Raw genomic sequence first — 14,642 nt, forward strand, 5'->3', positions numbered from 1 at the left:
CTTCAAAACTATGACATTTCATAGTTTAGGACCTGTTTATGTACGACTTCATCTGTTGTTAGGTCATATTATTATTGCATGAAACACACAATACAACTTTTGATCACAAAAAAACTACCGCACCTAACATTTTACTTTCCGTAGTAAAAAACAGGTTCGCGCTAATAACTTTTGAATGGTGTGACGTAATTTCACAAGCTTTCCCAGGATTGGTCGGTGTTGAGTGCTGAACATAGTGACAAAATCTGACGGCTCAAGCTGGTGTGGTTTTCGAGGAAATCGCTGTGTATCAATCGTCCCGTGTATCAATCGACCCGGCGCTCCCCTACTGTTGAACAATGTTTAATAAAGTTAGAAAAGTTCGGCTCGTGTCTATGCTCGTGGCTAGCACGAAGCTAACGCTACACGGACACACACACACACACACACACACACACACACACCGTACTACCCTTGTTCTTCGTGTATAATCATTTATGTGTGTGTGTGTGTCTGTGTTACTGTTAGCTCCGTGTTAGCACTAGCCCAACGTTAGCAGCGCTTAGCAACCACCGCTCTCCGACGATAATATAATACATCCATGCTCCGTCCACGAGCCAGTTTTGCCGAACATTTTGTGTTTCCATGGTTTCCTCCAACTTTCCGAGCTTCAACCAATCACGATTTGTGACATGCGTGACGTCATCTGCAAGTGCAGGACCCCGAGCCGATCTGGTACCTACACCGGACCGGTCTAGTCCGATCCAGTCCGGTCCGGTCCGGTCTAGTCCGATCCAGTCCGGTCCGGTCCGGTCTAGTCCGGTCCGGTCCGGTCCGGTCCGATCCAGTCCAGTCCGGTCCGGTCCGGTCCGGCTCAGACGTGGAGGCGGGAGTGTCTGAGCTTCCACCTCCGGGACCGGACTCTGAAGAAGAAGAAGAGGAGCATGAGGAAGAGGCAGGAGCAGACGTAGAGGACCACACACAGACTCATGTCCACGCTGTTGAAGCCCAGAGTACCCAAGATCCACACGCCTCCTCCTGCTGCTCCTCCTCCTCCTCCTGCTGCTGCTCCTCCTCCTCCTCCTGCTGCTGCTGCTCCTCCTGCTCCTCCTCCTCCTGCTCCTCCTCCTCCTCCTGCTGCTGCTCCTCCTGCTCCTCCTCCTCCTGTCACCTCCCCCTTCTCCTCCCCTCTCAGAGCCTGGTGGTGACGGTCCTCTCTTTTCTCCTCCTCTTCCTCCTTCCCCTTCTCTCCTCCTCCTCCTCCTCCTCTGTGCTCCTCCTTCTCCTCCTCCTTCTCCTCCTCCTGCTGCCCCTCAGGCCTCCTGGTCTGGACAGGATCGGGGTCAGGGGGAGGTGGGGGGAGGCGCGGGGGGGTGAGGGAGTATCTGGGGGACAGGTTGGCGGCTCCGTAGTGCTGCCGCAGGAACAGAAGGACGTTGTCGTAGTTCCAGACGTGGACGCCGTTCTTCTCCTCGTGGCAGGAGGCGCAGAGGGAGGGGCTCGGCCACGGCGCCTTCGGGAACAGCGGGTCGTCGCTCAGAGAACCTGGGGGGGGGGGGGCAGATTAGCTTCATTAGCTACGTATGTTATGTTGATTGTATAGCAGTTCACCTGTGCTACGTCACCAATGTTTTCATGTTTATCATGTTAGCCACATTAGCCTAGATTAGCTACCTCGGCCACATTAGCCTAGATTAGCTACCTCGGCCTCATTAGCCTTGATTAGCTACCTCGGCCACATTAGCCTTGTTGACTATTAGCTACCTCGGCCACATTAGCCTAGATTAGCTACCTCGGCCACATTAGCCTAGATTAGCTACCTCGGCCACATTAGCCTTGTTGACTATTAGCTACCTCGGCCACATTAGCCTTGATTAGCTACCTCGGCCACATTAGCCTTGTTGACTATTAGCTACCTCGGCCACATTAGCCTTGTTGACTATTAGCTACCTCGGCCACATTAGCCTAGATTAGCTACCTCGGCCACATTAGCCTAGATTAGCTACCTCGGCCACATTAGCCTTGTTGACTATTAGCTACCTCGGCCACATTAGCCTAGATTAGCTACCTCGGCCACATTAGCCTTGATTAGCTACCTCGGCCACATTAGCCTTGTTGACTATTAGCTACCTCGGCCACATTAGCCTAGATTAGCTACCTCGGCCACATTAGCCTAGATTAGCTACCTCGGCCACATTAGCCTTGATTAGCTACCTCGGCCACATTAGCCTTGATTAGCTACCTCGGCCACATTAGCCTTGTTGACTATTCTACCTCGGCCACATTAGCCGAGGTAGCTAATATAGTCGACAAGGCTAATGTGGCCGAGGTAGCTAATCTAGGCTAATGTGGCTGAGGTAGCTAATCTAGCTATATTAGCTACCTCGGCCACATTAGCCTTGTTAACTAGACTAACTGAACTGAATAAACTTTATTAATCCCGAAGGAAATTCTCGATGCCAGATGCCCTTGACAGGGCCCTCGAGTCCTCGACAGACTAAATAGATAACAAATACTTTAGAAATATATCTAAAATCGCTTGCTAATACTGATACTGATGGCTAAAAAGGTGCTAAAGGAGTGGATAAAAACAAAGTGCATAAAAATAAAGTTGAACAGTTTTGGGATCTCAGGCGCATTAGCTCCCTCGGCCACATTAGCCTTGTTGACTAGATTAGCTACTTTAGCCACATTAGCCTTGTTTACTAGATTAGCTACTTTAGCCACATTAGCCTTGTTGACTATATTAGCTACTTTAGCCACATTAGCCTTGTTGACTATATTAGCTACTTTAGCCACATTAGCCTTGTTGACTAGATTAGCTACTTTAGCCACATTAGCCTTGTTTACTAGATTAGCTACTTTAGCCACATTAGCCTTGTTTACTAGATTAGCTACTTTAGCCACATTAGCCTTGTTTACTAGATTAGCTACTTTAGCCACATTAGCCTTGTTGACTATATTAGCTACTTTAGCCACATTAGCCTTGTTTACTAGATTAGCTACTTTAGCCACATTAGCCTTGTTGACTAGATTAGCTACTTTAGCCACATTAGCCTTGTTGACTATATTAGCTACTTTAGCCACATTAGCCTTGTTGACTATATTAGCTACTTTAGCCACATTAGCCTTGTTGACTAGATTAGCTACTTTAGCCACATTAGCCTTGTTTACTAGATTAGCTACTTTAGCCACATTAGCCTTGTTGACTATATTAGCTACTTTAGCCACATTAGCCTTGTTTACTAGATTAGCTACTTTAGCCACATTAGCCTTGTTAACCATCAGTGCATTTACATGAACACAAAGAAACCTGGTTATTCTCGTCTGTCAAAATGAGACCACTGTAGCTTCTCGTGGGGTTTGCTACTTTTAAATTGTAAAATCGCGTTGCAAATCATTCAATTCATTACTGAAAGACAAAGCTCTGTTTCCTCCTCACTGCAAAAGTATGAACGGTTTGCTGCCGCCATGTTGGTTTTGGACACTAGTGTATTAGCTACCTCAGCTACATTAGCCTTTGGGTTTTCTTTAGTTTGTCGCCCGTGTGTGTGTGTGTGTCTGTGTGTGTGTGTGTGTGTGTGTGTATGTGTGTGTGTGTGTGTGTGTGTGTATGAATGAATGAATGAATGAATGAATGTTTTATTTTCGTGTCATGCCACCACTGTGGCCCATCCCATATGAGATTACAAGACACAATAACAAAAACAAAGACTAGACAGTCCTTCCTGTTGGTGTTACCTGCCACACAGGTGTGACATAAATAAACAGTTTAAGTTACTTTCAGTACTCATCTATACATCGCTCTTCGTCTCATTGCCCAAGCCTTTTCACGAAATAAAGAAAATGCAAAAATATTCAAATGGAAAAGAAGTTTTAGCTTCTCAGCATCGTCTAACCACACACATTTGTTATTTGGATCTACTTTACTAAACAGTTTTTGTCTTATAGAATCATAGAAAGGACAGTAGAACACAAAATTAATTTCATTCTCTTTAGGATGTCACATAAATTACAAATTCTATCATCTTCTGCTGTGCCGACACATCAGCCTGTCTCCATATGAAGACCAAGTTTACCAGCTCTCAATTGAGCACCCAGGGATCTTTTCTTTTTAGACAAATTATACAAAACATAGTTTTCTGGGCCAAATACCTGTTTTATTTCACAGTAAGTACGCAGCTTTGGTTTACCCCAAGTATCTAATGCCCATCTATCTTTACTTTGTTGAAAAATAATAATACATTAATCTCAACTTTCTCTCTATATGTGTGTGTGTGTGTGTGTGTGTGCGTACCGGCCAGTCTGTAGTTGACCATGTTGTGCTGGTTCCACAGCCACAGGATCTGCTGCTCGTGGTTCTGGACCCGGTCCAGTCCGGCCGCCGCCGCCTGCTCAAAGTGGCGACCGCACTCCTCACAGCCGAAGAACGTCCTGATGTACTGACGCATCACCTGCAGCACCGGCGCCGCCTCGCTCTCCAGACCTGAAAGTCAGAGGTCAGAGGTCAGAGGTCAGAGGTCAGGGGTCAGGGGTCAGAGGCGTCTCCACAGCAGCTGAACAGTTGTGCTCATAAGTTTACATACCCTGGAAGATGTTGTAACTGTGCACCATTCTTTAAAGGGATAGTTCAACATTTAGTCAAACTGGCCCATTGCCATAATCCCTATAGTCATAGCAGTAGGTTCGTTACCTTTAATTGTCGTTGCAAGCTGTTTTTAGAACGGCGGAGCAGAGCCGTGAGCTGCTCAGAGCTACGCTACGGAGGCTCATTATGGGATTTCTTGGTTTCCCTCATCAAACTCATCAAATACACAATCCAACAACTCCACAACGCTCTGGTGGACAAGTTGTGAGCTGCACATTCACCACGCTATGAGATAATAACACAACGTTACCACACAGAGTTGTTTTAGAGGGAAATTCATGTAAAACCGCTGATGCGCGTTGCCTTCAGGGACAGTTTTTCATCAACAGTCTCTGTATTTCCCTCTACAACAACTCTGTGTGGTAACGTTGTGTTATTATCTCATAGCGTGGTGAATGTGCAGCTCACAACTTGTCCACCAGGGCGTTGTGGAGTTGTTGGATTGTGTATTTGATGAGTTTGATGGAGGGAAACCAAGAAATCCCATAATGAGCCTCCGTAGCGTAGCTCTGAGCAGCTCACGGCTCTGCTCCACCGTTATACAATTAAAGGTAACGAACCTACTGCTATGACTATAGGGGTTATGGCAATGGGCCAATTTGCCAAAATGTTGAACTATCCCTTTAAGGAAAGCATGAGTGATCAGACAAAATAGATTTCTCTTATTTGTAAAGGGATTCAAAATAAACTGTTAAGACATCTAGAAATAACACAATCATTTATCATCAGAGAGTCTGACCAACAGATGTTTGATGGTACCAGACCGTGGCTTGGTGTCAACAGAACCTCAACTATAGGGGTGGGGGAAAAAATCGATTCATGTAAGAATCGAGATTCTTATTCTCTAAGATTCTGAATCGATTCATAATCTTCAAAAATCGATTTTCTTCCGTCTCAATACGCGCCCTCACAGCGCCGTACACAGCGCTGCAGCACGCCATGGCGCTAAAAGACGCTTGTTAACCGCCTACAAACGTTAACTGATCTTATTTAAATGCTCTATTGAATGTCTGTGACTAGGCTTGTGCCCATCAGCAACCGACCCTCTATTGAGGAGAGAGGGTGATCGCTGTTTTTTTTTGTTTTTGTTTTTTCCGTTAAACACACACGCGCTCCAGCTGAGCAGCCACATCCACTGCGCTGTGGATCAGCTGATCGGTGCTCAGGTGACGTTAGATCTTCACTGTTTTAAACTCATACAAAGTGCAGCCAAACACCAGGCTGAAGAGAGAGGACCAGCAGCAGCAGCTCCTCTGTGGACAGAGACAGGCTGCAGGTGAGCAGGCGTTTTTTTAGCAGCGTCTTTGTTACAGGTGATACATGTCTATGTGCATGTGCATGAGAACTGATTTTGAATCAAATAGACACCCAAATATTCACATCCCTTCAGTCCAGGCTTTTGAAAAGAGAGTAGCTTATAAAATCAGCTTCATGGAGCAGTTTTTTTTTAAGTATATATTTTTTGGCCTTTTCGCCTTTATTTGTGAGACAGTGAGATAGACAGGAAAGAGGGAGGCAGAGAGAGGGGGAATGACATGCAGGAAAGGTCTGCCCGACGCGGGATTCGAACCGGGGACACCCGCGTTGAGGACTGTAGCCTCGACATGGGACGGCCGCCTTAACCACTGCGCCACGCACCGCCCCATGTAGCAGTTTACTTTAAAATGGTTCAAATATATTGCTGCTGAATAAATCTGAAACATGTGATGTGCATTTTTTGGGGGGAAATATGGCTTCTGATATAATAGTCTGTAGACATCATCATTCAACTTTTTCACATGGTCTGGTGTTAATAAAGCAAACTAAAAATCGCAAAAAGAAAATCAAGAATTGGTTGAATGGAAAATCGATTTTGAATCGAATCGTGACCCTAAAAATCGGAATCGAATCAAATCGTGAGCCACCCAAAGATTCACATCCCTACTCAACTACCACTTTTATGAGGCTTGAACTCTGCTGATTGGCTTTCTCACATCTTTAGATATCTTATTTTATCCTTTTTCTGTTTTATAAAGTTGAACAACCTTCTCCTTCAGGACTTTAGACAGTTCTTTTGCTTTCCTCGTGGCTCAGAATCCAGCAGAGTCGTGCAGTGCAGCAGTGGAAGAAATGTGCAGGTGTTTGTCTCATTGACTCTTTATACACAGACACTAATGTAAACTGATGTAAACTTTTGATCAGGGCCATTAGGCATAATTAGGATTCAAAAAGATCAAACCCAGTTGTGTGATAATAAACGGCTTCGTCCAGCCACTAACTCTGAATAAAAAATGTTTTGTTGCATTATCAGTTATATTTTCTGAGATGGAGCCAGTATTTCACTAATTCTGTCAGGGTGTGTTAGCTTTAGAGCACAACTGTATGTGTGTGTGATTGTGTGTGTGTGTTACCTGTGTTTTCCAGTGCGGTGGGCGTGGCCTCATGTTGGACGGTCAGAACATGAAACAGAGTCCAGAGGGAACACGGGTAACCACGGAGACCAGGCCTGCTGCCCTGGCAACCAACCCATCGAAGCTCCGCCCCCAAGAACACACCTGAGATCTGCACAGGTGTCAGGGAGTTATTCAGCTGCTGCTCCCAGTGTGTGTGTCTGTGTGTGTGTGTGTGTGTGTGTGTGTGTGTGTGTCTCACCCCCATCTTGTTGTCCACCAGGTCCAGAACGGCCTGGTAGGGGATTCGCTGCAGCGGCAGACTGAGCAGCCAATCAGAGAGAGTCTCCATCAGCTTCACCACCGACCCTCCACCTGGATACAGCTGCACAGAGAGAGAGAGAACTTTTATTTATTTATGTTTATTTAGTCGGGACAGTGAGTACTAGAGTACCACAGTAAATACACCGGATTTAGCACTGCTGCTAAATTACATCCGTAGTCCCCAAAACAATACAACTATTAAAGGGATAGTTCAACATTTTGGCAAATTGGCCCATTGCCATAATCGCTATAGTCATAGCAGTAGGTTCGTTACCTTTAATTGTAGGTGTAAGCTATTTTCAGTACGGCGGAGCGCAGCAGCTGGCTGCTCAGAGCTACGCTATGGAGGCTAACGGAATTTCTTGGTTTCCCTCATTAAACTCATCAAATACAAAATCCCAAAACTCCACAGCGCTTTTGTAGACAAGTTGTGAGCTGCACAACCACCACGCTATGAGATAATGACGGAACGATACGAAACGGAGCCGTTTTCGAGGTAAATTCATACAAAACCGCTGATGCGCGTTGCGTTCAGGGACAGTTTTTCAGCAAGCAGTCTCCGTATTTACCCTGTATTTACCTCGAAAACGGCTCCGTTTCGTATCGTTCCGTCATTATCTCATAGCGTGGTGGTTGTGCAGCTCACAACTTGTCTACAAAAGCGCTGTGGAGTTTTGGGATGTTGAATTTGATGAGTTTAATGAGGGAAACCAAGAAATTCCCTTAGCCTCCATAGTGTAGCTCTGAGCAGCCAGCTGCTGCGCTCCGCCGTACTGAAAATAGCTTACACCGACAATTAAAGGTAATGAACCTACTGCTATGACTATAGCGATTATGGCAATGGGCCAATTTGCCAAAATGTTGAACTATCCCTTTAACATAAAGAGTCCATAAAGACGGAGGACCAGTAGATAACAGGAAGAGTACATTTACATAGTTACAGGGTTGGACATGATTCTTTCAATTGTAAAAAAATATATATATAATCTATATAGCTGGAATTAACATGATTCATTGAAATATAAAAATATATATCTATACAGTTGTGCTTGACATGATTTGTTGAATTAAAAAAAAAAAAAAATCTATATAGTTGTGACTGACATGATTAATTGAGCAAAAAAAAACATAATTCCACATGCTCGAGCTAGATTTACTTTCACCAGACCGAGCATGCTGACATGATTACACCCTGACTGATTAATGCACACATACCGGCCATAAACATTCACACATAGTAACTATACCTCCATTATTGCACACATACCGGTCATAAACATTCACACATAATAACTATACCTCCATTATTGCACACATACCGGTCATAAACATTCATGCATAATAACTACATATGCACATGTATGTTGCTGCATTAGCTCTGCTAGCTTCATTAGCCACATCGAGTGTTGAGTCACACGTCAACGTCGGCGCCATATTGGATGTGTCAAACTGGAGTAAATATAGACCAGGGGCCTCATGTATCAATGTTGCGTACGCACAAAAAAGTGGCGTACGTCATTTTCCACGCCAACGTTCAGATGTATCAAAAGTGAAATGACCGTGGAAAAGTACGGTGGCCCACGCCAACTCCATAGCTGGCGTACGCACGTTTCTACAGCAATTGTTCCTTTGGCGACACTTAGAGGTGAAGCTGTGAAACTGTTAATAATGTGAAAACAATTAGACCTCAGAGTAATGTGCACATCAGAGACATGAACAACTAACCCATCCACATGTTGCAATTAGATAAGTGGATAGAAAAGCATGCGCAAAGTGGTGCAGGAAATAGCATCAGCTTTAGTCTTAAGATATTGCAGATGGTGCAGTGCGAAGTGCACACGAGTCCCGGAGGGTTTTTTTGCACATGATGACTCTTTTGGTTTCCGAGGGCAATTCTCTTGGAACTGAGTGCAGTGCGCTGCGACCGGCCTGAGCGCGCGACACGTCGGGGAGCCATCGCCTCCATTCAGGTGCTGACCACACTGTGAACAGGAAGCATTTTTATACTATAAATGTACAGATCATATGTGATGCGTAAATGTATCACATATTAACAAACATTGTGGCGAGGTGGCTGGTTCAGCGCACGATTCATTCATTCAGCATAGTTGGGAACAGATTACAGGCTGGGATTTTATGCGCGCAAAGTAAATGTATTTGTTTAATTGTCCTATAACCCCCGATGCACACTGAGCATGTCCGCCCAGATATCACACTGTCAGTGACTTTCTTTTTGCTGGTTAAACTACACAGACTGTGTGAAGTACTTAATGTCAATAAACACATGCGTAAAGTTGGACATGTGTCTTTATCAGCCTCCCTGGCGCACTTCTGCATTTACTTACTACGCGATCTGTGTATAAAAAAAGGCAAATAAAATTGTAAAACCATTTCACATAATTTAATTAGAGTACATTGTCTGCTTTCATTTGGGATGACAGCGGTCCTCCGCTTCACGTTCACCTTTATATCACACACACACTCTCCCACCCCCTTTGTGATGGTGCCGGAGGACGGCAAAAAAAAAAAAAAAAAAAAGATGTTTACACGGCTCAACTTTATCGAGGAGCACCTTCAACTCAAATTTGGTTAAATTGCTGTTCCTCACAGTTTCTCATGGTGTTATCTGACCGTAAAGAGAAGGGAATCTTTGGTGCAGGCCTTATTTACATTGATTTTGCATATTTAAATGGAGGCGTGGACAGGGAGGAGATTACCACTTCTACATGTGCGCTCAATTCCACGTTGATTGGGATGTACAAAGGAAAAGTGCTTGGATCCATGCGTACGCACACTTTGATACATCAGATTTTCTTTGTGCGTACGACAGTTTCTGGATTTTGGCGTACGCCATGTTTCAGTATGAAATCCACGCAAGTATTGATACATGAGGCCCCAGGGCTTTAGGCTCATGTAGCCTGTACTGCAGCTGTATAGATACAGGTATCTACTGTGTGTTCTTCAGTGTGATTCTTTCCATACAGTCACTGGATATAAAAACAACTTATCTAAAAGGGGAACTATGCAAGTCCCCCCTTCCCTTAACTTTCACACTAAACCTCTGTAGTTCTGTTTGGGATTTCATTTCTGATGATGAAGAATTCCATAGGTGTGTATCTACCCTGCACTGAGAGCGATGATTGGCCAAATGTCGTCCTGCATCTTTGAATTTTACAGTTTTGCTTAGTCATGCTCCTTGTCTTTGTCTTACAGTCGTCTGTCTTAATAAAGACCTGAGACATCGCTTGTGGGGACAGTCCACTTAAAAACAACTTTCAGAAAAGAGAGAGTTGGTTTTAAGTGTGTAAATGGACCGGCCCCACATGGGTATTTGTTTTTAACAATGATGATGGTGGGAGGGCAGTGCGTGGAGCGGTGGATAGAGTTTTAAATACGTTTTATGACGTGTGTGTGTAGTCGTATGTGTCATAAACAAGGTTACAGGGCGGTGGGTCGGACGCTCTGATCTCCCATGGTTGGTTTTCAGGCCAAGGCAGAGAGCACGGATGAATGTGTGTCTTTGGTAAATGAGAGGCATTAAAGTAGCACTACTGCAAATACAGCAGTAATAGCAATAAAAAAACTTAAATATGCAATAAATAGGTCCAGGAGCCATACCTATCTGTACACAAGCCGGTATGGTGTTAAGGCGTAACGCTGTGTGAAGAGGACGAGGATGTTTAGATGTGATTCGCTGCACCACCGGCTCCATCTAGTGGCTGAACAAAGTACTACTACTGTAACTTTAACACAGTGTAGAAAGCTGTTTGCTACAGAGAGGGGGGGGGGGGGGGGGGGGGGGCATTAAACATTATTAAACAGGACTGAGATCTCACAGTAACCCTGTACAACTGTCTTTGTCTACATCCAATATGGCCGACACGCTGCCGTATCATAGCAACAGACCGTCTCTACCTTTGCCACCAACGTGACGAAGTCCTTGAAGATCTTCAGCTCCTCCCCCTCCAGTGCATTGTGGGTAGCCAGCTCCACCCTCAGCAGGTAGTGGAGGGCTGACTCCAGGTCAGCCGAGTACACCTTCGCCCTGCAGACACACACATTTATTTATTTTAGATTTTATTCATTTGCACAATTTAAGAAGAAAGAAAAACAGCATAAAAACAGCAAACCAGATGTGCAGGTGAGATTAAAGGTCTAGTATTATATTTATGAACATCACTATTAGTCAGAAAAAAATCTTTACAAGGTCTGGAGAATGATACAGGAATATAAACAATTTTATAAATGAAAGTACAAGTTTGATATATGTTTATAATATTAAAGACTGGTAAGATGTTGAGCTGTTTGAAGAGAGGAGCAGAGGGTTAAAAGTGGTTGCTATTGGTAGCAATTCTACAGAACTTTTTTTGTAGAATATAAAGCATGTGTAGGTGAGTGGGATAGGTAGCTCCCCAAATGACATTACAATATGTGAGGTAAGGATACATTAAGCTATAATAAAGGGTTAATAGGCACTTCTGGTGAACCAAACCTTTAATCTGGCCAATGACACCAACAGATCTGGATATTTTACTACAGACAGACTGAATGTGAGTCTTCCAGCTTGAGGTTTCATCAATTAAAACTCCAAGAAAGAGTGTAGATGAGACCTGAGAGACAGCGTTATTACCACTGGAGAGACAAGAGTTGGATATACAGTAGACCAACAGATCTTAATGTGGCCAGTTGAGGGCTGATTCTCCCTCTGGCAGTAGAAGTAGGAAGGTTTAACTCAGCTTTAACTACCTGAGGATGAAAGACTCTGCACATCATGTAATCTAAATGTAATTGAGGATGAACTGCATTCTGTGTTTCATTGTCCGTTATATGACGAAGCCAGAACAGGAAGTTTTTGGTTCAGAAAATGCGAAATGTGAAACCCGAGTTGTTTTGGGTTGATGATGATGATGATGATGATGATGATGATGATGATGATGAGGTAAAGTTGGAATGGTTCTTCAGAAAAGAAAAGAAGTCTTTACTAGAGCTACTTTCATAAAAAGTGCCTGGTCAAAAAGAAAAAGTGAATTATTGATGTGAACTCCACGTGGTTTCTGTTTCTGTTTGGTTTTGTCTGAGCTCTGATGATTTAGTTTGGTGTCTAAATATGATGATAATGTGTCTTGTAGCTAAGCCCTGATAGGCTGGTGCACGACACTTAAATAAATATAAATTCATTCATTCATTCATTCATTCATACAGTACACACAGTTCACTGACTAGACCGGATCAGACCGGATCAGACCGGATCAGACCGGACCGAGCTGAGGCTCTGACCTGTTGAAGTCCCTCCAGGGCTCGGTGCTGTGCTGGTTCTGGTCCTGGTCCTGCAGCGCCCCCCCCGGACCCCCAGAGGAACTGAGGGACGTGGTCCTCCGCTGGACGCCAGGCAGCGTCCTCAGGGAGGAGGAGAAGAAGAAACGCAGACGCTTCTCTCTGGAGGAGGAGGAGAAGAGGAGGAAGAAGAAGAGTTTTCAGAATAGATTTCATACAACTATGATCAGTTTCACACGGAGCTGCTGCTGCTGCCTCAGACCTCCATGTTTCTGTTGCTCCCAGGCACAGTTCTGTTACTTCATCCTGGTCTAGAATATAAAGTTTATTACCTGTACTCTTTTTTACTTTTACTTTTACTTATCTTTACAACACTTTAAAGTCCCTCCTGCTAACCAGTCAGTACTTTCCACATGGTCTGGATCTAAACTGGGATTACTTTATATTTTTTTTATCATATGTTTATCAAGCTTTTGTATTGTACAATGTTAAATCATGTTAAACCGTGTTTGTATTTATTATGTATAAACGGTTTATAAACGGTACTTCACAGATGTAGCTATGCTCATTAGCTTAGATCTGTAGTCGTAGAACGCCGCCCTACAAGCCTCTGGAGGAGTTTCAGCATTTCTCCTTCACAGTAGTTGCGTTTCCATCCACCTTTTTTTATTCGCATTTTCAAAAATTGGGAATAAATACTTGAATGGAAACGCCGGAAATTCGAAAAAAAAAGGCAGTAAATGCACATAAAAGTTTATACGCTTGGAGGGGGGGGGGATTTGTCAGCGTATCGATTAAAGGAAATGTGAGTTTTTGTGATGGAAACAGATGATGTGAATTGAGGAAGAGTTTGTGGTGAAGCTGCTGGACTTCACCCAGCGACGCCCCGGTCTCCCAGCTCTCCTCTCTGCACCGCAACACAAACACGCTCCGTAACCAGTAATCTTTTGTTTATGACGGTTAAGACGACACAATCACACGCCGTAACATTGTTATGTAACGTTATCCACCGCTACATTTATTGATTTTTCACCGGCTTCGTATGTAAACAGATGCACATGGAGGAGAGGAGCATAACCAAAACAGACTGTCACAGTTACACAGAAAGACAGTAGAACTACTGTCTTTCTGTGTAAATATCTCATGTTACAACATGAAAACCTGCAGCTTATATTCAAGTGCGGCCTATATATGTATTTTCTTTTAAAATGTAGCTGGTGCAGCTTATACAGGTGCGTCTATAGTCCGGAAAGTACGTAAATTGTCCATGATGTTGAGTGTCAGCTGAGTGTCAACTGTTGTCATGGATACATTCACGCTCTCTTATGACGTAATCTCACGGCGCACTCCTCCTAATCGCAAAACACTAATGAATGGAAACGGGCATAAATTTGCATTTGCTTTTTGCGCATTTTCACAAAATCCGCTCTCTTAAATTCGATACATTTGGATGGAAACCCAGTTACTGTCTTGGATTCTATTTGTTCTATGTTTTTTAACTATTTGATATGTGAAATAAACTAACAGACGACGCCACTGCTCTGTTTCCTCTCAAACTGATTCTGTGTCGTCAGGATTCAAGAAAAATGCAAAAAAACACATTTAAATCTGTGATTGTCTCACACGTGCAGGTGGACAGGTGTGTGTGTGTGTGTGTGTTTTAACTCACACGTGCAGGTGTGTGTGAGTCCCGTTGGGGTGCAGCAGGTAGACGGAGGGGAAGGTGGTGATCTTCATGGCGTCCAGCAGAGCAACGTCAGAGCTCAGAGCGCGTTTCACCTGCAGACCAGAGAACTGCAGCAGGTCTAGGATCACCTACACACACACAGAGACACACACACACACACACACACACAGAGACACACACACACACACACACACACAGACACACACACAGAGACACACACACACACACACACACACACACACACACACACGATGTCACACGCTGTATTCTCCAGTAGTGTAAAGCTGCAGTACCGGAGGCAATATTTTTTTCCGTAGGATAGGTCTGGGAAAGTCCCGCCTTCCCCGCCTCTGATTGGCTA

At 44.2% G+C, this 14,642-nt stretch overlaps 1 protein-coding gene across 1 annotated transcript in view; it reads right to left on the reverse strand.

The window, feature by feature from the left end:
- Positions 1 to 750: 750 nt before the first annotated feature.
- Positions 751 to 14,642, reverse strand: part of LOC146980510 (sulfhydryl oxidase 2-like) — a 33,480-nt gene continuing 19,588 nt past the window's right edge. Inside the window, exons 6-12 of the mRNA XM_085787976.1 lie at positions 14,264 to 14,409; positions 12,598 to 12,756; positions 11,236 to 11,365; positions 7,259 to 7,381; positions 7,018 to 7,168; positions 4,277 to 4,465; positions 751 to 1,524 (exon numbers count right to left, since the gene is read on the reverse strand). Of these exons, the coding sequence (XP_085644102.1) occupies positions 854 to 1,524; positions 4,277 to 4,465; positions 7,018 to 7,168; positions 7,259 to 7,381; positions 11,236 to 11,365; positions 12,598 to 12,756; positions 14,264 to 14,409 (1,569 nt within the window). The 3' untranslated portion in view covers positions 751 to 853. The remainder of the gene's footprint in view (positions 1,525 to 4,276; positions 4,466 to 7,017; positions 7,169 to 7,258; positions 7,382 to 11,235; positions 11,366 to 12,597; positions 12,757 to 14,263; positions 14,410 to 14,642) is intronic.

This window comes from Trachurus japonicus, chromosome 9 (assembly GCF_045865225.1).
Source record: "Trachurus japonicus isolate A0001 chromosome 9, Traja_1.0".
NCBI lineage: Eukaryota > Metazoa > Chordata > Actinopteri > Carangiformes > Carangidae > Trachurus > Trachurus japonicus.